This window comes from Impatiens glandulifera, chromosome 8 (assembly GCF_907164915.1).
Source record: "Impatiens glandulifera chromosome 8, dImpGla2.1, whole genome shotgun sequence".
NCBI classification, from domain to species: Eukaryota; Viridiplantae; Streptophyta; class Magnoliopsida; order Ericales; family Balsaminaceae; genus Impatiens; species Impatiens glandulifera.
The window spans coordinates 43,365,697-43,388,525 of record NC_061869.1 but is presented as its reverse complement, the minus strand read 5'-3'; the positions used below and the strand labels follow the sequence as shown (position 1 = coordinate 43,388,525).

General features: G+C 34.1%; 2 protein-coding genes across 2 annotated transcripts; both read left to right on the top strand.

Annotated features, from left to right (window-relative positions):
• Nucleotides 1–374: 374 nt before the first annotated feature.
• Nucleotides 375–1,741, top strand: LOC124912600 (transcription factor WER-like). Its single transcript, XM_047453247.1, has 3 exons — nt 375–551; nt 716–845; nt 1,199–1,741. The coding sequence occupies exons 1-3, from the start codon at nt 419–421 to the stop codon at nt 1,560–1,562; spliced, it is 627 nt and encodes a 208-aa protein (XP_047309203.1). The 5' UTR covers nt 375–418; the 3' UTR covers nt 1,563–1,741.
• A 20,074-nt stretch (nt 1,742–21,815) lies between these two features.
• On the top strand, nt 21,816–22,603 carry LOC124913365. Its single transcript, XM_047453954.1, has 3 exons — nt 21,816–22,080; nt 22,124–22,506; nt 22,592–22,603. The coding sequence occupies exons 1-3, from the start codon at nt 21,816–21,818 to the stop codon at nt 22,601–22,603; spliced, it is 660 nt and encodes a 219-aa protein (XP_047309910.1).
• Nucleotides 22,604–22,829: the final 226 nt, after the last annotated feature.

Here is a 22,829-nt window from a genome sequence, read left to right as displayed (position 1 = left end):
CAACTGGAGCTTCACTTGAGCTCGAGTTCGACCTTGAAAATTTTATTTTGTAGATAAATAGTTGAGTCAAGCTCAAATTTATAAATTCATTTGTGTGTTGAGTTCGAGTCAAACTAATAAATACTTAGTCGAGTCGAGCTCAAATTTATAAATTCATTCGTATGTTGAGTTCGAGTCGAGCTCAAACTAGACTCATTTGCGGCTCTAGGGACTATTATAACTCTAATCAAACAAATAATTATATATATATATATATATATATATATATATATTTCCTCAATCAGCTATCAATTATGGGGAAGACCAATATGTTTTCTATTTATTGTATATAATTTGCATATTTAATACCCATTTCACTGTCTCCCTCACTTTAAAAAACTCTTTTCTAGTGAGAGAAAAAAAACTCACGGCTTCAACAATGGCAACATCTGAGAACCTTGATAAGCTGATCCACAAGAAAGGGCAATGGAATGAGGACGAAGACAGGGTTTTGATGGAATACGTTCGCGAATACGGCTGTGGCCGGTGGAACCGCATTGGCAAAATTACAGGTACTTCAACCAATTCATAACCCAACCGAATCCAAGAAAAAAGATGCTATTAAAACTATTACAGTTCCTTTAGACCAAGAAGAATGTAACTATTAACTGCAATGTTTATCTATATATATATTTTTATGGCCAACTTCGGACATGAAACACACGAACTTGTGCAGGGTTACAAAGATGCGGAAAAAGTTGCAGATTGAGATGGTTGAATTATCTCAATCCAAATATCAAACATGGAGGTTTCAACGAGGATGAAGATGACCTTATCATCAGGCTTCATCGACTCTTAGGAAACAGGTGTTTTTTTTCTCTAAGCTTTGGTAGGATTAAGATTATACAAGTAAATGAGGTTATTAAGTTAAATTGGTATAGTGAGTTTTTTTTTTTCAAAATAACTCAACCATATATATATATATATATATATATATATATATATATATATATATATATTAAGGATTCTAGCATGAATCAATAGAGCCACAACAATGACATCTTCAACCAAACAAGTTAAAATAAACTTTTTAAATATATTCATCATTATTATATTTAACTAGATTAGCTTTCTATATTCAATTAAACAAATAAAATTAAGGAAATAAATAAAAAACAAAAAATAATCATTATTATATTTAAACACTTTGATTTTGTAGATGGTCATTGATTGCTGGAAGGGTGCCTGGAAGAACAGACAACCAAGTGAAAAACCATTGGAATACTAATCTGAAGAAGAGGGTAGGTTTCGTCAAGAAAGGAGACAAACAGTCCATGAAAAGGGAAAGGCCCATTGAAATTCCCTCAGACAATAAGAGACTCAAGACTGTAGAAAATGGGTTTGGGGTGACCGAAAACGAAGGCCCGTCAAATGGCGACGCCACAAAAATGTTGAACTTAGAGCTAGAGAAAGAAGAAGAGCCAAACTGGATCCCTACCGAGGATGATTTTTTTAACTTCGACATTCCTGATTTCATGGATTTTATTGATTTCACTAACTTTGATCATTGTAGTTGGTTGTAGGAGAACTTGTATCTCTTTTTTTCACAAGGTTTCTTTGTAGATTTTGGCTGAATTTGGTGAACATGTTATAATCTAGGTGTTTTTTTCCTTCTGAAAGTAAGCTATTTAGCATCTTAGTTTGTTTCCAACTTGACATGGGTTTAGACTGTTTAGTACCAAAGACTTTGGAAATGTACTATTTAAAGTGTGGCCCATACCAATCTCGATCAAGTGGTTGCAACCAATTTGTGTCAATCAACCGATGTGACATTAACCAACTTAGTGCAATTTATTTTAATTATTGAATGACATTGTTAGGATCGGTGTTAACAATAAAGACAGGGTCTGAATACAGTTAATAACTTATGACTTTAAATTCGATTTTAACTCTGTTAGAAGTTAAAACCTATTTATATTCTTCACAAATCTTCGCGAGCTCTTGAACGGATTCAAATGCGGAACAACTAGCTGAATTTGAAGCGTTAGATAAACAAATGCAATGGACGGAAAGTAAAGAACACAAAGAGTTTTATGAATGTTCAGAGATAAAACTCATACGTCACCCCTGTTCCTCAACATGAAGGATATTCACTAGAAGGCTTTGATTTGTATATCACCTACACACACCCAATCAGAAACCCAAGACTTAATTGACCGCATGCTCTGAACTCCTAGCACACACACTGTTGAACAGAACAACCTCTGTTCACCTTATAACACACTGTTAATGACTATCAGGTAGTCCAGTAAATTATCTCTCAACTTCACGTAGTGAATTAATAAATACACTTGAGAATAAAATAGTTAAAGAGAGTAAGTTGATTCAAGTTATTTGTCGTTGTACTCTAATTGCTTCTTATACTAATTGTAGCAATGGTCAAATCTTCTTTATGGACACGTGTCCTCTTTCTGTTGGATGTACTATCCATGATGTACTCGTGCATCTCTACTTAGACGTCTGCCTCTACCTGGACGTCTGGTCGCGCACACGTGTGAGATTCGAACACGGATCACCCACGTGACAGGCGAGAGTATTTACCACTACATCACTTAAGATGTTGCTATCTAAGTATATATTTATATAAGATATAACTAACGATTATATATATATACTTAGTTTTATTCATTCATTGTCAAAGCATTTCAACAATCATCAATAATGAAAATCAAGTATGTTAATTATCCTAAATCAATTAAGACCTTAATCTAACAATTTATCACTTTTTGATTATTTAAGTTAAATTATCAAAACTAGGTGAGTTCATGATTTAAACACAATTCAACAATTTATCCCTTTTTGATTATTTAAAATAAATTATCAAAACCAGGTGAGTTCATGATTTAAACACAATTCAAAATTTCTCACTTTTTGATTATTTAAACTAAATTATCAAAATTAGGTGAGTTCATAATTTAAACACAATTCAACAATTTCTCCCTTTTTAATTATTCAAACTAAATTATCAAAACTAGGTGAGTTCATAACTTAATCACAATTTAGGCATTATCGTAATCTAACAATCCTAAAATATTTCTAAGGTATGAAAACTTAGACTCGGGAAGTGGCTTCGTGAAGATTTCAGCCACTTCAGGCTGTTGCTTGTCATATGGTATTTCCGAGCAGCCGGCTGTCCAGATGCCATTTGACTCTTCCAAGCTGCTGTCTTGATTTACCTGTACCTGTAAATAGTGACACCTTTGGTACCCAATTTTCTTTGGGTTCATGATGGATTAGTCCATTGGGGATCCATACTCAAATTATTCTTATGGATCTCTCATTCTGTGTGTGTTTTAAGCTTGGCATAAATCTTTTTGCTAGCTGATGATCCCTTCACTTTATAATAAATGATTTTTGATAAAAAAAACCTCTTGACTTTCTGTCAAGTTTTTGCTTGTCGGGCGAGCTGGCTGCCCTTTTCTTGGATTTCAGCCATCTTGACGTTGGCTTAACATATTTAGTTTCATCTTTTAAAGTCAAATCATCACAGCTGTGATTAATTCTAATATCCGTTAAAACTTTCCTTGTCAAAGCTTATGAGATTAAGCTTGCCTTTCAAAGGATTTAAATTTTTACTAGATTCAACTGGATTGCTCTCAGCATATCCCAAACCGGACTTGTGTCCGGCGGGCCTTTGCTGCTTAAGCAGCTGCTTGAGAGCATTCCCAAATTTTGTCCAAGAACTAACCACATAGTTAAATCTTTCATATTCAGCAGAAAGAATTTGAATTGTTTCTTTGAGCTTCTCATTCTCAGCTGAGAGCTCATTTATTTTGTTTTCAAAAACTTCAGAATCATTATTTTGAGATGAAGAAGAGCTTTCAGAGTTGTTTTTCAAATTTAGTTAATTAAAAGAGTCTGACAATTTCTTGTACTCAATGACCATGTCATTGAGTGCAATAGTTAACTAATCTCTTGAGAATTCTTAAGAGGAGAAGTCAAATACCTCGGTATCATCAGACATGAAACATTTGACGATATCTTTCTCATCGTCGCTTGAGGATGAGCTGTACTCTGATTCACTATCAAACTTCCGTGTGACAACCATCAACTTGTTTTCTTTTGTCTACTTTTTGCCCTCACAAAATTGGATCAACTTCTCCCAATTTTCTTTAGCAGAGGAGCAAGACTTGATCTTATTGAACATGTTATCGTCCAACGTCTTGTATATAATATCTTTGGAAACATTGTCCAGGTTCTTCTTCTTCTTATCTTCAGTCGTCCATTCGCAACTTGGTTTCTCAATATTTATTGGACCATCAGTGATAACATACCATATGATTTCATCGAGAGCTGCCAAATGCGTTTGCATTCTCAGCTTCCAATTATCGTAGTTTTCCCTGGAGAACATTAGTATTCTGTTGATAATGGTAGACATTATTATGATGATTGATGCTTGAGAATAGAAAACAGGGCACTAATACCAATTGTTAGGATCAATGTTAACAATAGAGACGAGGGTCTGAATACAGTTAACAACTTATGACTTTCAATTCGATTTTAACTCTGTTAGAAGTTAAAACATATTTCTACTGTTCACAAATCTTTGCGAGCCCTTGAACGTATTCAAGTGCAGAACAACTAGCTGGATTTGAAGCGTCAGATAAAAAAAATGCGATGGACGGAAAGTAAATAACAAAATAAGTTTTATGGATGTTCTGAGATAAAACTTTTACGTCACCCCTTCTTCCTCAACAGGAAGGATATTCACTAAAAGACTTTGATTTATATAACGCCTACAAAAACCAAGGACTTAATTGACCGCCTGTTCTGAACTCCTAGCACACACACTGTTGAACAGAACACCCTCTGTTCAACTTACAATACACTGTTAATGACTATCAGGTAGTTTAGTAATTTAACTCTCAGATTTACGTAATGAATTACAAAATATACTCGAGAATAAAATAGCTAGAAAGAGTAAGTTGATTCAAGAATTCAAGAGTTTGGAAATCTTGTGATTCCAAGAGAGCTTCAACTATTTGCTTCTTATACTGAATTGTAGCAACGGTCAAATCTTCTTTATGGAAACATGTTCTCTTTTCGTTGGATGTACTGGATAGTACAACAGAAATATATTCTTGAGATCGTGGTAGTACAATGCAGAAAATTTGAATTATGGTGTAAGTGACGTCTAGAGAACTTTACTACCAGCTATCTAAACGCTCATCTACTTAAGACGCTTACTAGTGCATCTCTACTTAGACGGCTGTCTGGTCACGCACCCGTCTGCTCGTGCTTCCCCTGAAATAATAAAATTCACCCGTCTCCTTGCGCTTCGAACCTGAGTCACCCGCGTGACAGGCGATAGTACTTACCACTACACCACTTAAGATGTTGATATTTAAGTATATATTTATATGATTGATATGACTAACAATTATATATATACTTAGTTTTATTCATTCATTATCAAAACCATTTCATCAATCATCAATCATGAAAATCAAGTATGTTAATTATCCTAAATCAATTAAGACCTTAATCTAACAAACAATTTTATAAGTACCTCTAGGGTCACCTATTTAAGCTAGACTTTTAGGCTTAAGTTAAGTTGGATAATGAGATCCTAGGGTTAGAAGGAGAGAGTGAGAAATCATCTATTTCTCCAACCGCCATAGTCGTCTTCAACCTCCGATTAGAGAGATCCAAGCAGCCGTGACCTGTTGGACTTCAGCTTTGTCCTTCCTCTGAAGTCGAGGAGGGTAATATAAGTCTTTATGGTTTGATCCTCTTTTATTTCCTTATCAAAGGCTTCATCGAGATTATTACTCGTCTTGAGAAGCTTCTACATGTTTTGGAAAGTTTTGCCGGGAATCCAATAGAATATCGACCATTGATATTATCCAAATCATGTTGTTTGTCTTTATTTTCTAGGTAAAGAATCGATTTCTTCAGCAACATCCTTCCACCTTTCGATATAAATCGCAAATTTCTTGTTTTAGCCTTGTTTAACGTTCTTGAGCTTCTTCTCGGGTCGTTCTAAGTTGAGAGGCATACTGAACCGTACTATAATGGCTTATACGAGTTCATCAATAGTTTAAAGATAAACTATCTTATTTTGGTGATACCAATGTAAAGCTGCACCATCTAGATATTGAGAAAATATATGAATGACCGTTGATTCTTCCAAGTATAAATATGTCATAGCCATTGTGTATATCTAGAAGAAGGCTGTAGGGTCACTCTTGCCTAAGTACTTAGAAAGAAAAGACAATTTTATACCAAATGTATGATTGCTCGTTCAACAGTTTTCATGACATTTTTTCAATCATGGTGTTCATCAATGCTACTCTTGGTCAACTGACTGAGTTGATCTTGGAACTTGGCTTGGTTAGCGTTTAACTAAGCCATTTGGAACTCGTATTCTGTAGGAGTAACGATCGTAGGGTTTTCCCCTTCTTGGGCGTTGGGATTATACACAGCTTTTAACGTAGTTTTTACTGACCTATTATCATCTTCAGGAGGCTCCTCATAGAGATGTTTCTTCCACATTACGACGCGTTTGAAGGTTAATCTTAATCGGAGCAGCAATAGGTATAGATTGTTGTGGTTGTCTAGACGAGGATGGCTGCTCCTAAACAGGGATAGCAGACTTAGTCATCAAGATTGTTAACAGTGTCAATTGGTCCATTACTTGCTGAAGAGTATCCTTTACTTCAACAAACTCAGTTGGAGATACTATATCCTTATCGATTTTCAGAGTTCCTTCGGCCATTTCTTTACACACAAAACGTCTAGTTCTTGGATCTTTTCTTCGTGGGACCGTACTTGTTCAAAGTGATTGGAAAACAGTGATTATGAAGAGAGAGAGATAAAGATGTTGTAAATGTAATAAAATATAAATACAAAAGCGCTGAAAGGAAAACTAGAGAGGTGATTTGATTAAATAATCAAACATAGATTTGTATACAAACATACTTACAACATTTGTTACATAAAGACTCTTTTATTATCATTTTACAAAAGAGTCTAAAGGGGAAAAGTTTTTGACGAGAAGTAGAAACTTCTAAGTCCAGACATAGTCTGCTTCAATATGAGCATCATTTTCTTCTTTATCTCTCTAGGATCTCTCATACTGGTTGTAAAAGAGTTCCATATATTTCCTTTGTTTTGGCTGGACATTCATCTAAAAAGCATTGTGCCATATTCCGAGGTATTCCGCAATGATCCATTGGTTTATTGGTCTATCCTTTGCGACAATAACTTCAATATGGCTATGGCTGAATTCCCTGAACAGGTCATGAGTATTGTAGTAGTTAAGTCATTTCAAACGCATAAGCCAATTTTGAATTCTCAGATGTACTAGTCCTAGTAGTGCAATAGTCATCGATTCTCTCGAGAGGTCACAATTACCGCAAATGAGGAAGTGAGAAAATGATCTTTATGTTTAGTAGGAAGGTAGTGAAATTCAGTAGGAAGGTAGTGAAATTCAGTAGGGTTTCTCTGGTCTAAGTGGCTAGGTTGACCCATCATGGGAAATTGAAGTAGGTTATTTCCTGAATCTTATTCGTTGTGGTCTTCGTATACCCGAATTCTTTGTTGAGTAGACATCGGAGGAGCATGGATTCCATTTAGTGTTTAAGTCTTATGATGTTCTTATTATCGATCATCATAATGGCCTTAAACTCTTCAGTGGTCGAACAGATCTGGCGATCTCCTAACATGAAGGCCATGTGTACCAGGTCCTATTTTTGTTGCATATCCATCATGAAGTTATGATGAATTCTGAAGTGGGTGTATTTGAGAGTAGTACTGAGACTGTAAGCTCGATAGTATCATTCCCTCTCGTGGAAATAATGGCTTTAGATGAACATATTGTCGTTCTCTAGAAGAGACATTATGCGATGTATAATCAACTTGACAAACATGTCGTTTGATTGTTAAAAGAAATTAAACTTATAGATGTTTATTATATATATTAGATGTATGCATGTATAATAAATAAGCACGTACATGTTTGACTTTGTCGAGACTCTATTGTTTGGGCATGTCAAACAACGATTGGGTACAATAACCAAATTTTGAGTGCTAAGGTGAACTAGGCACCTTTTAGGGTGATGAACCCTATAAGGTGAACTATTGTGAAGGTTCTTTAAATGTTATAAATAAAAATTTATATAGCTAGAGCTTAATTTATTTTATTTAAAATAAAGTTTAATATCACCAACAAAGTCACCAAGAAAGTTGTAACCCCCAGGAATCGGCTCCCCTCCGTAGCTCATCACATGTGGAAGACATGTGGCAATACGTGGGAATATATCACGGAGAGGCTCGAAGTTCGATGCATTTCAACCTTGATTTGCGTGCTAGGATTTTTTTAAAAGAAAACATTATTTTAAATTTTTTTAAAAATGATGCTTGAGAGCTTTTCGAATTAATTATGTCAAAATAATTAGTTTTGTCCGAATTTTAATAATCTGGGGACCAAATAATAATTTGATCAAAACCCGGTTTAAATTAATCAAACATAATTAATTTAAAAGATTATTTATTTAAAATTCAGAGTCGCCAAATGATTTTATAAAAATCAATAAACTGATATGTGTATAAACGTATTTATACTAGAATTTCTGTAAGGGATTCGTGACTTTGGTTACGCTCGGGAAAAGACTTTCGCGGTATGTCCTCCACGCCTGTCAAAAGATGGTTTTAAATTTTTTAAAATAAAAAAAAGTTGGGCTAGTTAAAATTTATTTATAATATTTATTTTCTTTAATTAATAATCTAGGGGTCCTAAACAATGATAGGTTTAGATTGCGTAAATAATTATACAAAATTATTTAAAGGGCGTACATTCGATTGCATTGATATATTACTGAGTAAAACCATGAAAATATCAGAAAAGTGTTAGAATTTAAAAATAAATTCCAAACAGAGCCTTAGCTAAAATATTGGTTTAGGAAATATTCCGAAAATATTTAAAATATCTTTTTTAAACTTTCGAGATTATTTGAAAATGGGTTCTAAAATTACAAAAATAATTTTAGATTTTGTAAAATAGAACCAAACAGGCCTAACCCAAGTCCTAGGGTCTGGGTTTGGTTTTGTGGATCTGGGATTAAACGGGTTCGGTCTAGACTAGGGTGGTCTAGAACAAGGCTCGGGCGCATGGTTCCTTGGGTGTGGAGGGCTCGGTCCTGGGTTCGGGAGGCTCGATCCCGAACTCAGATTACTCAGTCCTTGACATTATAGGCTCGGTCCCGGGTTAAGTTCATCGGTCTAGGTCCTCAGTCCTAGGTTTATGTAGTTCTCGGTCTTAGGGTTAGATGCACTCGTTCCTAGGTTAGGATAGAACTCGGTCCTGGGCTAGAAAACTCGGTCGGAAGTCTCGGTCTTAGGTCTTGGATATCAATCCTGGTGCTCGATCCTTCCTCAAGAACACTAGTCGCCATCCTCGGTCAAAGCTCAAGAACTCCGGTCCTTGATCTCGGTCCTAACTCAAACACACCAGTCTTTGGTCTCGGTCTAGACCGAAGATTCTCGATCCTGTTTCTCGGTCTTGGTCCCGATCCTACAAGACTTGGTCCTAGGACCGAGTGTTCTTCAATTGGTATGAAAAAATTGCTGAAGCCATAACTTTTTATTTAGATCATGAAATTATGATATGTAAGCCAATGTTAATTCATATGATTATGAAGAACAAAATCCATAACATAAATCACGATTATTGGATCTTTACAAAGATCAATTTCTAAAAACATTTTTAGGACAAAATTTGGGATTTTTCAAATTAGATCATTTCAATGTCTGAATTTTATTCCATTAGCATCGAAATGATGAATATAGTTGAACACAACCAAAACAACAACATCATTTAAAATATTTTTGAAGATAAAATCAAAACTTAAAAATTTTAAAAATACAGTTTGATCAAACATGATTCATCCCAACATGTTTAGCAGCTATTTGAATAAAAAAAATCAAGATTAAAGCTCAAGAACATGATTTTTAAAATCCTGTTTTCTAAACTGATTTTTCAAAATTTTTGATTAAGGTTGATTTGATCTGATAACATGATATAATGAATGATTCAAAACAATAAAATCACATAACTTAGCCCTAGAACAAACCAAACCGATCAAACTTGAAAATTTGAGAAAATTCGAATTTTCAATCACAAATTGAAATACAAAACTTCTGGATTCATACCAACAGCTGAAGAACACTACTTGAATATGGTGGAGGCTATCTAGAAGCATGGATCAGAGTTGTGGTGGTCGGAGTAAGTTTTCACAAAACTGTTCTTGGCCAGATTCTTCAAACTTCGATTTGTAGTGCATTAAGTAGTGATTGATTGATGATTTGGTATAGAAACCTATAGGGAATTATTATAGTCGTTTTTGGTTGGTCGAAGAAATAGAATTCAAGTCGAATTGGACGATCTTCATTCTTATCCCTAATTCGTATTCATTTCGTGGCAGCCTAGTTCTAGGTTGAGGTGTCTAACCTAGGTATAGGGCTATTGAAAATAAAGATAAGACGAACACATAAGCGAAGAAATCAGAGGAAAAAGTGCATTATCGAAGGAACTCCTTTTGGAAGAAACGCGCCAGCGGGCGTCGCGATTCCGACGAGCGTCTTGGCATGGCGAAGTAGATGACGACGTCGTTTTGTGGCGTCTCGTCTAGTCCGTCAGCGATTAGGCTGACGGTGTTAGCTGATCCCGCTTGTTGATCCGGTGTGAGCGGGCGCGCGTTTGCACCATTACAACGACTGTGTGGCGCGCTCCTGAGCATTGGATGATGCTTCAGTGCTCATCTTATGGCTAGAGATGCTGGTGCAAAAAATTAAACATAATTCCTGCTACACTGAATTATCAGATTTATTTATTTTTATAAAAGAGTTATTTGAAATCTATTTTTGCATTTGTCTACACCAAAAATTCCACATAATATATTTCCAAAATTATGATAAAAATTATGATCAATTTTTTTTTGTATTTTTGGGAATTTTGGGGGTATTTACATAATTATGATTAAATTCTAATTAAATAATTTTAACCCTTTCTTATGTTTAATTTGGGTAAAATAAATAAAATATTTTAACCTCAAATGTATTAATTTTTTAAATAATTTTCCTAATTAGAATTTAATTATCACAATAATTAACTCTTAATTTAATTTTAATTCCTTATTTGGGTTAGTATAAATTTAAAATTTAAAATTAATTTTTTTTACAAGATAGGATTGATCAAATTTTAATGTTTACCATTACAACCATAAATCATTAAATATTCAAAAATATTTTTAACTTTTAAATAAGTCTGTCTACATATAAATACTATTTATAAAATAAATAGTGTTTAAAACAATAATATATTTTTAAACAAACATTAATCATAATATAAAACATAAAATTAAAATAAAATAAAAATTTAGTTATTTCTTGAGAAGTTTTAAAATGTTATATATTTAAAAAACAACTTAAAATAATATATAAATTTATTAAAAAGTATAAATAATTAATATATTTCAATATTTTATATTAAATTATTTATTTTATAAATTTAAATATATTAACTAATTATTTATAGTTAATAATTTATATTATAAAATATATTAATTTTTTTTAATGGTTCATTGATGGTTGAAATGTTAAGTTTTAATAATAATAACTTTTATAAATATTGTTAGGCCTAATAGTTCTAGAGAAAACCTGGTTAACATACCATTTAAGAGTGTTAAGAAAAATTAAGTGTATAAATTTACATGCAAAATTAACTCCACTATTTTTTTCATCAATTTGGATAAATTTAAATCCTAGCTCAGGGCCATTAAATATTAAAATATTTTATTTTATATTTATAAAATTTAAAATTTAAATATAAAATAAAACTCAAATAACTTATTTTTTTATTAAATAATATTTATTTTAAAATTAACTTTAAACCAAATCAAATATAAAATATCGAACAAGTCTTAAGACTTTAGTTGGGTTATTTGAGATTCTTATTAAGTTTATGAAAGTAAACAATATTAATTGAGATTAAAATTTTAATTAATTGAATAATTATAATATATATTATTTAAATTGATATTAATAAAAAAAATAAAGAATATTTTAATAAATAAATTAAATAATTCAACTTTTAAACAAAATAATATTGGATTTATCAACCTAAAAATTACATGAGGAGCTTGTTTGATTCTAGGCGTGGTTCAGTTTGAATTATTTTAATAACTCAAACAAAATTAAACATAATTTCACTATAATCTTATCAATCATATCACTTTAACTAATATAATAAAATAAAATTTATTTTAAATTATTAATTTATTTTATTTTATATAGATTAATATTATTTGAATTTCTTTTTCTAAAAATAATTATAATTTTTTCAAAATTATCAACAATCATTTTTTATCTCTCAAAGTTATTAAAATAACCCCAATTCGAACAAGCTCTTAGTTTTTTTAAATATTGTTTAAAATTATTGTTAAATAAAAAACATTTTCTTAGATTTTTAATTAGCTTAATTAATGTAATAAAAATATTATAATTTATAAATGAGTATGTTTATAATGAAAATAAAATGATAGAGATAATTTTTTTTTTTAAAATTGAATAAAATCTAAAATACTGAGTAAAATAATTTCACATTAAATTAACTCAAGTCGGCTTAGGGTATTCATTAAACAAAGCTAATTCGACTAATTTGTTGACAAAGAAAATTCATAAAAAAAAGTCGTATGATGTTAGAAAGTCAGAGAGATTGGACGCATTCCTGATATAGACTAATGAATTGTTGGGAAGTTCAATCATAGAAAAAAAGTATAAATAAGTTCCTAAATTATTTATAACCAATAAATAGTCTCTAATTTTTTTTTTCTTATTGTTTAGAAACCACAAATCTTGAAAATTTCTTATATCACACCTTTTTGTCCAGTAAGAACCGTTTTAAAGTATTATAGGAAATCAGTGTTCTAAATAAATTGACAATAATAATATAATATGTGTGAGGTTGCTTTATTGCTTGAATTTAGATCAATTTTATTAAATAAAATTCAAATTTAAAATTAAAAAATGTGAAGTTCAAACTATCACTATTTTAGTGATTTAAAGTATTTTCCTAAATGGACATAACATTGATCTTTTTATCTAATGTATTATTTTCATTTTTAAATGAGTTTATCACTTAATAAAGAAAATGATATTTACAACCTAATTGTTTTAGAGTTCTATTTATAACCTATTAACTTTTATTCAACTAAGCAAACAACATAAAGAAAAAGATGTGAGCTTTAACGTGGAAAAACTATTTAACAAGAGTAAAAAAATCACATGACCATTAACCTCTTAAATTATCAATTATAATATCGTTTATAATGGGTAATACAGATGTTAGGATCAAATACAACAGTAGAAAGAGGTTGGATATTGTTGTTTTATTTTTCACTAAAATGCAATTTTTATCCTGTTAGATATTGAAAATATATTTCTATTCTTGGACAAATCGTAGCAAGCTCTTGAACGGTTTCAAGTGCGGAAAATATTTGCGGGATTTGAATCGGCAGATATAAGACTGAATGAAACAGTAAAGAGACAACACAAGATTTTATGGATGCTCAGAGATAATACTCATACGCCACCCTTCTTCGGTTTCCAGAAGGATTCCACTAGAAGACTTTAATTTGTATAGCCTTTACACAAACCCACTCACATCACAGGTCTTAATAATTGCCCGTTTAAACTCCTAGCTCTCACACTATCTTGTTGAATAAACAACGTTCTTTTTAACTTACGCAAATAAATTGTTTATGCAATGATACAAATGATTATCTCTCAACGTATATTGTAACATGTATGCTTAACGTATTCACTTGTGAAGAACAAACTATATAAAGAGTAATCAAATAGACGGGAGATAATTTCACGAACGAAAACGAAGAAAAAGAATCACTGTTGTTCTCTGATATCTTTTTATCCTTGAATCATGACAACAGTCGAATCTATTTTGTTGACACGTGGCAGTGGTATATTTTTCATATGCTTGGCATACGGGGTAGTGCGCAGGCGAATGACATATTCGTTAGTGCGTGGTAGTATGAGATTGTAGTGCACAAGCAAATGGAATATTCATTTATTATTTTTTATTTTAGAGTAGAGAGATGGTTGAATAATTTTGTCGTATTAAGCTGATGTGGAACTCAGCTGATATCGTGCTCTACTAATGATCATCTCTGCTGATGATAAACTCTTCTCTTGAGTTACCAACTAATAGTGTACTCAAATGTTGGCTCAACACATCTTTTGGCGCAACACTGTTGATGGCAACTCAATTGTTGACGCAATACAACTGTTGGCGCAACACTAGTGTTGGCAACTCAGCTGTTGGCACAACACTATTGATGGTAACTAAGCTGTTAGTGCAACACAACTATTAGTGCTACTCTATTGTTGGGATACTCAACTATTAGCGCAACACATCTGTTAGCACAACTCTTCTGTTGGGCTACTCAGTTGTTAGTGCATCTCTATTGTTGGGCTACTCAACTATTAACGCATCTTTACTGTCAGTATACTTAACTGCTGGCGAGTCTTCTATGGGCTACTCAGTTGTTAGCGCAACTCTGCTGTTGGGCTACTCAGTTGTTAGCGCATCTCTACTGCCAGCGCACTCAGCTGTTGGAGCAACTCTACTGCTAGCGTTTCTTCAGCTTTATCTGCGCATTAGCACATTGCTCAACTTAGTTTTATTCATTCATCAAAACTATGGTCAAAACCATGCGTGTTCATTTTAATTATCCTAAGTTCATTTTAATAAATTAAAGCGTTTTTCATAATTTAACTTAATTAACAATTTCCTTTTAATCTTAATTTAACAATTTCCTCATTTTCTTTTTTTATTAACTTAGTCTAACAATTTCCCCATTTTTGATGATATTAAAACTAAGTTATGAAAGAATGGAACTAGATAAATTTATATATATATATATATATATATAGACAAAAATAAGCAAAATATAGACATCCCTCATTTTTAATTCTTTCTCCTTTATAGCTTGAGCCTTCAACTGGTTTATTTTCTTTGCTACATTTTTCTGCCCGGTTTCCCCCTCACTGCTCTTCCACCTCCACTATTTCCCCCTTTTTAACATCAGCAACTCCTGATTGATTATTTCCTATTTGCTTAAGGAAGTCCGTTACTTCGGCAATCTTCATTCCGATAGTATCGATCTTGGCGGAGAGCTCCTATTTGTAATTGTCGAGGGAATTGTTCAATACGTGCTTAAGCATGCTCATTGACTATTTGATTATTGTAATCTCAATATTACCCTTTGTGACTTGGTTTGTCATAATTAAAACATTTTAAATTAGAAATGGACTCATTTTTATAATTTATTCTGTTAGAATTAGAGTTATAGTGATTTTGCCTCATGAATTTACCAAACTACTTGACAAATAAGGACATCGCGTCATCGTTGAGTTGTTCAGCCGACTTGGCAGATGTAAGAGTAGGTGGCACTTCAGCAGTCACCAATGTTTGTGTCATGATGGAAGTGGACGGGTCCCTCCTCATTCTTTGAGTTTATCTCAAACTCGATCTTGTTTAGGTCCTTGGATTCCCTCATAGCCATCGTTTTGATATCCCATTCTCAAGGCAAAGCTCTCATAGCTTTGATAACAACTTCTTTGTTTCTATATATATTTCCCAGGGTTAAAAGTTTGATGACTATGCTGCTGAATCTTTTGTCGAACTCAGTCATGGTCTTACTATGACACATTCTGATATTTTCGAACTTTTGTGTGGCAACCATCAGCTTGTTTTCTTTTGTTTGGTTGTTGCCTTCACAAAGTTTAGTCATCTTCTCCCAGATCTCTTTGGCAATGGAACATGAGTTGATCTTGTTGAACATGTTCTTGTCCAAAGTTTTGTAGAGAATGTCTTTGGTCACATTGACGAGGTTGGCCTTCCTCTTGTCTTCAAAAGTCCACTCATATTTGGGTTTCTCCTTCATTTCAGGAGCACCCTCCGTTGTATTTTTGGTTGTGTTTACCTTTAGTATCTTAATAGGACCATCTGTGATGACATACCACATATAATCATCTTGTGCTACCAGATGTGCTTGCATTCTGATCTTCTAGTCATCATAATCTTCCTTTTAAAACATTGGAATCTTGTTTAGGGAAGACATGCTTCGGATATCTGTAGTAGCTTAAGAATAGAAAATATTGCTCTAATACAACTTGTTAAGATCGAATACAACAATAGAAGGGGGAGGGGTTGAATATTGTTGTTCTATTTATCATTTAAATGCGATTTTAATCCTATTAGAGATTGAAAATCTGTTTCTATTATTGGACAACAAGCTCTTGAACGGTTTCAAGTGCGAAAAATGCTTGCGGGATTTGAAACGGCAGATATAAGACTGAATGAAACAATAAAGAGACAACACTAGATTTTATGGATGTGCTCAGATAAAACTCATACATCACCCCTTCTTCTGTTTCTAGAAAGATTACACTAGAAGACTTTGATTTGTATAGCCTCTACACAAACTCACTCATATCATAGTTCTTAATAATTGCATGCCTAAACTCCTAGCTCTCACACTATCTTTTTTAACAGAAAACGTTCTGTTCAACATACACAAATAAACTGTTTATGAAATGATACAAATTATTATCTCTCAACGTATATCATAACGTGTATGCTTAAGTATTCACTTGTGAAGAACGAACTGGAGAGAAAGTAATCAAATAGCTGAGAGATAATTTCACGAACGAAAACGAAGAAGATGAATCACCGTTGGACTCTGATATCTTTTTATCCTTGAAGCATGACAACGATCGGATCCATTTTGTTTACACATGACAGTGGTATATTTGTCATACGCCAGTCATAAGGGGTAGTGCGCAGGCGAATGTCATATTCGTTAGTGCGTGGTAGTACGAGATTGTAGTGCGCAAGCAAATGGATTATTTGTTTATCGTTTTGCATATCAGAGTAGAGAGCTGGTTGAATATTTTTGTCGTATTCAGCTGATGTGGAACTTCATTGATATCGAGCTATACAAATGATCATCTCTGTTGATGAGCTATCCTATTGATAACGTACTCAGCTGTTAACGCAACACATCTGTTGGCGCAACACTGTTGATGGAAACTCAGTTTTTGACGCAACATAGTTGTTAGCGCAACACTATTGTTGGAAACTCATTTGTTGACAAAACACAGTTGTTGGCGCAACACTACTAATGACAACACAACTGTTAGCGCAACTCTGATCTTAGGCTACTTAGCTGTTAGCGCAACTCTATTGTTGGGATACTCAACTGTTAGTGCATCTCTATTTTGGGGTTACTCAACTATTATCTCATCTCTACTTCTAGCGCACTTGACTGTTGGCGAGTGTATTGTTGGGCTACTCAGTTGTTAACGCTACTCTGTTGTTGGGATACTAAGTTTTTAGCACATCTCTGCTGTCAGCGCACTCAGCCGTTGGAGTAACACTACTGGTAGCTCTTCTCCAACTTTACCTACCATTAACACATTGCTGAACTTAGATTTATTCATTCATCAAAATTGTTAGGATCGATGTTAACTATAGAGAGGGGGTTCTGAATATAGTTAAAAACTTTCAACTTTCAATTCGATGTTAATCTTGTGAGGGATTAAGATCTGTTTATATTCTTCAAAAATCTTCACAATCTCTTGAACTGATTTAAGTGCGGAACTTCTTACTAGATTTGAAGCGTCAAGAAAACGAATGCAAGTAGCGGAAAGGAAATAACACATGGAGTTTTATGGATGTTTGGAGATAAAACTCCTACGTCACCCCTTCTTATGTTTATAGAAGGTTTTTTACTAAAATGATTTGATTAGTATAAAACACTACACAAATCCGATCAGATACACAGAACATAGTAACCGCCTATTTCTGAACTCCTAGCTAACTCTCTGTTGAACAGAACAACCTTTTTTCAACTTACAATACTAAGATTTCACATAGACAGGACAGTAAAATGATTACAGAATGTTCACAAAGTGAACAATTCACGCTTGAGCTTTAGAGTTAGAGAATTCGAGAAATGAGCAATAGAGATAGAGCGTTTGAGAGTGCAAGAGTGTCGAGAGAGTCATAAAGATTCGTTCTTATCCTTGGATTGCCATTTATACTGAAATTGCACCAACGGTCGAATCTTCCTTTTGGACACGTGTCAGCTAACCGTTGGATGAACTCCAAGAGTACAAGATCTTACTACAGAGTATATGCGTTTGATCGTGGCAAATCAGATTGTACCTCTAAATGTTCGCAAGAACGTGGTGCACGGAATAGTTCAGAACGTGGGTTGGAGGAATATTTGAATACGTGGTAGATAGGAAATTAAAACGTGTTCCGCTGTCTTGGCACACAGTTGATAATGAATAATGCTGATTGCCAAGTTGATGAGCTGAGTGGATAAGTGGATGCTTCTTCAAACGAAACTAAAGCAAGACATCAGACGCTTCTTCAGACGACCCGTATGTAAAAGTTCAGACTACGTCTGCTCGCGCACTTCTTTAGACTTCGTCTTATGAAGTTAGACGACGTCTGCTCGCGCAATTCTTCAGACAACATCTGATGGAGTTAGACGATGTCTGCTCGCGTATTTCTTCAAACCACATCTGATGAAGTTAGAGAACGTCTGCTCGTGTAATTTTTCAAACCACGTCTAATAAAGTTAGACAATGTCTTCTCGCGCACTTCTTCAGACTACAAGTCTGATGAAGTTAGACGACGTCTTTTTGCGCACTTCATTAGACTACATCTGATGAAGTTAGATGACGTATGCTCGTTCACTTCTTTAGACTACAAGTCTGATGAAGTTAGACGACGTCTGCTCGCGCACTTCTTCAGACTACATCTGATGAATTTAGACGATGTCTGCTCGCGCACTTCTTTAGACCACGTCTGATGAAGTTAGACGACGTCTTCTTACACACTTCATCAGACTAAAAGTCTGATAAAGTTAGACGACGTCTGCTCGTGCACTTCTTCAGACCACATCTGATGAATTTAGATGACGTCTGCTCGCGCACTTCTTCAGACTACAAGTCTGATAAAGTTAGACGACGTCTGCTCGTGCACTTCTTCAGACCTCATCTGATTAAGTTAGACAACTTCTGCTCGCGCACTTCTTTAGACCACATCTAATGAAGTTTAACGACGTCTACTCGCACACTTCTTTAAACTATAAGTCTAATGAAGTTAGACGACGTCTGCTCACGCACTTCTTTAGACTACAACAGATTAAGTTAGACGACGTCTTCTCGCGTACTTCTTCAGACCACATCTGATGAAGTTAGATGACGTATGATCGTGCACATCTTCAGACTACAAGTCTGATAAAGTTAGACGATGTCAGCTCGCGTACTTTTTCTGACTACAAGTCTAATGGAGTTAGACGACGTCTGCTCGCGCTTGCTTCAGACCATGTTTGAATTCATATGTCTTTTGAGTTGTACGTGCGCAAATACAATTTTCACAAATTAGTTTTGTTCAGACCACATCATTAAAACAATATCGTACTTATTCTTTTAAGTTTATTAATTAATAATTTCTCCTTTAATTAATTTTCTCTTTACTTTATTTAATTCAATCTAACAAAAACTATGATCAAAACTGTAATAATCAAGATTTAGTATTATTAAATTGTGAATTAGTATTATTAAATTGTGAATGAATAATTAAGATTTTGGAGTAAAAGTTAAAGTTAGGATAAAAGGGGGGGTTGAATACTAATATTAAGTAGAAATGAGGGGGTGGCAATATTTATGTGCCACTTGGCAATCATGCAAAGAAAGATGGGTGCATGGTCTTTCACCCATTTCTCTCTCTTTTGTGAGTATTATCTTCTCATCTACTTTTCTTATTCTTCAACCAACGGCCCTCTCCATCTTCATTTCAATTGAATTTCTTTCTATCTTCTTCAAAGTTGAAGTCTACAAAGTGAGTTACAACGGGAGGAATCACCCAACATCGCTAAGGGAATTTCAGGTAAGTGGATGTATATACATTTGGTCTTTAGGGCTCTACATTTAAGAGTACTAAGGTTGATTTGGTCGAGGTAAGTGGCAAGTAGTTTTAACGTTAGATGATTTTTATGTTGTGACTATGTAATCTGAAGAAAGACAAGATATATATTAGTATGTGTAAAACCCTTAAGTGTGGGTCAGATTTAGTTGATGCATGTTAGTTTTCTTCCACTTAGTGGATGCATGTTATGTTTCTTCCACTAAGAAACTTATTGGATGCATGTTATGTTTCTTCCGCTAGTCGGATGCATGTTATGTTATGTATTGCCTGTTTTTGCTAAAAACCCTTAACCTATGTTAAGTAAAAAGTAAAGTAATAACAAGATGTTATCATGATTCATTATGCGCAAGTAAATAGATGTATTTTACTTCGCTTATTTAGCATTAGGCTAATAGTTCAACTTTTGATGTAGGTGAGGATGCTAAATCGCATTCTGATGTTTAAAGTGCAGTCGAAGATAATTGATCGTGAGGTGATTTTGTGCTTGGCAAGGCTTATAGACCTGTAGAATACGTCAAGTAAATGATTTTGGTAGTTGTCATAGTAATTGACAACTAGATGAAGTAATATATTTTGGGATTAGATTTTGTAAGAAATAGTCAATCTTGTTATGTTATGGTAGAAAATTGTAAGGAAATTAGAAATATAACTTATGGGAAGTTTGAATGTTTTTACTTTTCTTCTTGAGAAAATTAGAAGATAAGAGTGAAGAGATATAACAAGAACAAGAAAATTTCATTTCTTTTACAAGTAATATGTACCAAACCTACAGGTTCCTTCCAAATATTTTTATACTAAATGTCGAGTCTCGTGATGATCTTTGGGTCGTTACAATTATGGTATCAGAGCTCCCGGGTTTTAAAAACGATTCTGTAGACTTCCAGCTAGCAAAAAATAACCGCACGAGAACTTTTCATTGACTGTAAGTATATACGTTTAACTTTGATTTTTAGAAGTTCAATTATTGTTTGATTATGCCCAAGAATAAAAGGAATTACCCTAACAACTTATATGAGGGATGGAACCTAGAGATGAGTATATTCAACGACTAACATCACTGATAGAGATTCAATCTCAATTATTGACGGAATTTATAAATAGAGGAGGAAACGGAAGTGGAAACGGACAAGGGAATGCTCCACCTGATTCATGTGGGGAAAGGTTCAGGCGATTAAGGCCTCCTGCTTTTGATGGACAGTCTTCGGATCCTACTCATGCTGAGGAGTGGATCTGGAAGATTGAGAATATGTTTGACTATGCTCAAATGGAGGAAGCTCAGAAGGTTCCTTGTGCAGTATTTCACCTAGAGAAAGACGCCAGTTTCTGGTGGGAATCAGTTAAGCCCACAGCTAATACAGGGGGAATGACCTGGGGGCAATTCAAGACAGCCTTTTATGATAAATATTTTAGCCGAACCGTCAAGATTAACAAGATGTCAGAATTTACCCAACTGCGGCAAACTGAATCAGTGGCAAACTATATTCGACAATTTGAGTCATTATCTCGGTTTTCAAGTCACTTAGTAGATAAAGAGGAAAACAAAGTGTATCAATTTGTCCAAGGACTAAAGCTAGAAATCTATAAAGGGGTGAGGACGGCTGGAATTGATGATATGCCATATCAGAAAGTTATTGCTAAAGCCTTAGAGCTGGATGATATTGAGATGAAGATGCAGCGACAACGAGATTCACCAAAAAAGTTTTTTTAGAGAAGTAAACTCACAACAACTAACCCAAGGGTGGCAGCCACAAAAATGAGTAAAAGGCCAAGTGAGGCGGTGAATGACTGGGATAAAGGCAAGCGGCCACAAGGAGCCCCTTCGGCTTCTATATGTCCTATTTGTAAGAGGCCACATTTGGGGGAGTGCAGACTATTTACTGGTCGATGTTTCAGGTGCAACAAGGAAGGGCATCAGGTTAAAGACAGTCGAATGCCAGATCGAAGGCCACCACGAGCTACTCCTAGGATTTTCGCCCTAATTGAAGAGAAAGATGAAGCACATCCATCAGTTGTCTCTGGTAATATTCTTATCTGTAATTTTTTTTGCTTATACATTGATAGATACAAGAGCCACTCATTCCTTTGTGGCAAGTAATTATGTGACAAAGTGGAACCTGGAATTTGAATCAGCCCATAGAAATTATAGTGTCATGCTCCCTTCTGGAGAGTCGTTACATTCCAGTCAAGTAGTAGAAGGAGATATAGTATGCATTGGCGGTCGGAAGCTGTATGCAAGTTTAATCATAGTCGGTATCAAGGGATATGATGTAATTCTGGGGATGGATTGGTTGTTGAGGCATTACGCAACTATAAATTGTAGAGATGGGGTAGTAAATTTCAGACCACCGAAAGAGAATGAATATTCATATCAAGCGACTACAAGATCAGGTAAAATTCCTATTGTTTCCTCCATGGAGACTCAATATAGGCTAAAATCAAGTTGCGTCTGTTTTCTAGCTAGCGTAGTCGATACACATTGGCAAAATGAGAGAAAACTGGTAGACATTCCTATCGTTCAACAATTTCCAGAAGTATTCTTAGATGATCTACCAGGATTACCCCAGGTAGAGAGAGCGATTTTGCAATTGATGTTTACCCTGGTACAGAACCAGTATCAAAGAATCCATATAGAATGGCACCAATAGAGTTGAAAGAATTAAAAGCGCAATTGGAAGAGTTAGTGAACAAAGATTTTATACGACCAAGTTTCTCCCCTTGGGGTGCACCGATATTATTTGTCAAGAAGAAGGACGGTTCCTTACGTATG

What these genes read in the sequence shown, in the direction of transcription:
- LOC124912600 (XM_047453247.1), top strand. Translation starts at nt 419, where the DNA reads ATGGCAACATCTGAGAACCTTGATAAGCTGATCCACAAGAAAGGGCAA. An exon ending in CCGCATTGGCAAAATTACAG is followed by an intron (nt 552 to 715) that starts GTACTTCAACCA and finishes GAACTTGTGCAG; the next exon opens with GGTTACAAAGATGCGGAAAA. An exon ending in CATCGACTCTTAGGAAACAG is followed by an intron (nt 846 to 1,198) that starts GTGTTTTTTTTC and finishes TTGATTTTGTAG; the next exon opens with ATGGTCATTGATTGCTGGAA.
- LOC124913365 (XM_047453954.1), top strand. Translation starts at nt 21,816, where the DNA reads ATGAGTAAAAGGCCAAGTGAGGCGGTGAATGACTGGGATAAAGGCAAG. An exon ending in ACATCCATCAGTTGTCTCTG is followed by an intron (nt 22,081 to 22,123) that starts GTAATATTCTTA and finishes ATACATTGATAG; the next exon opens with ATACAAGAGCCACTCATTCC.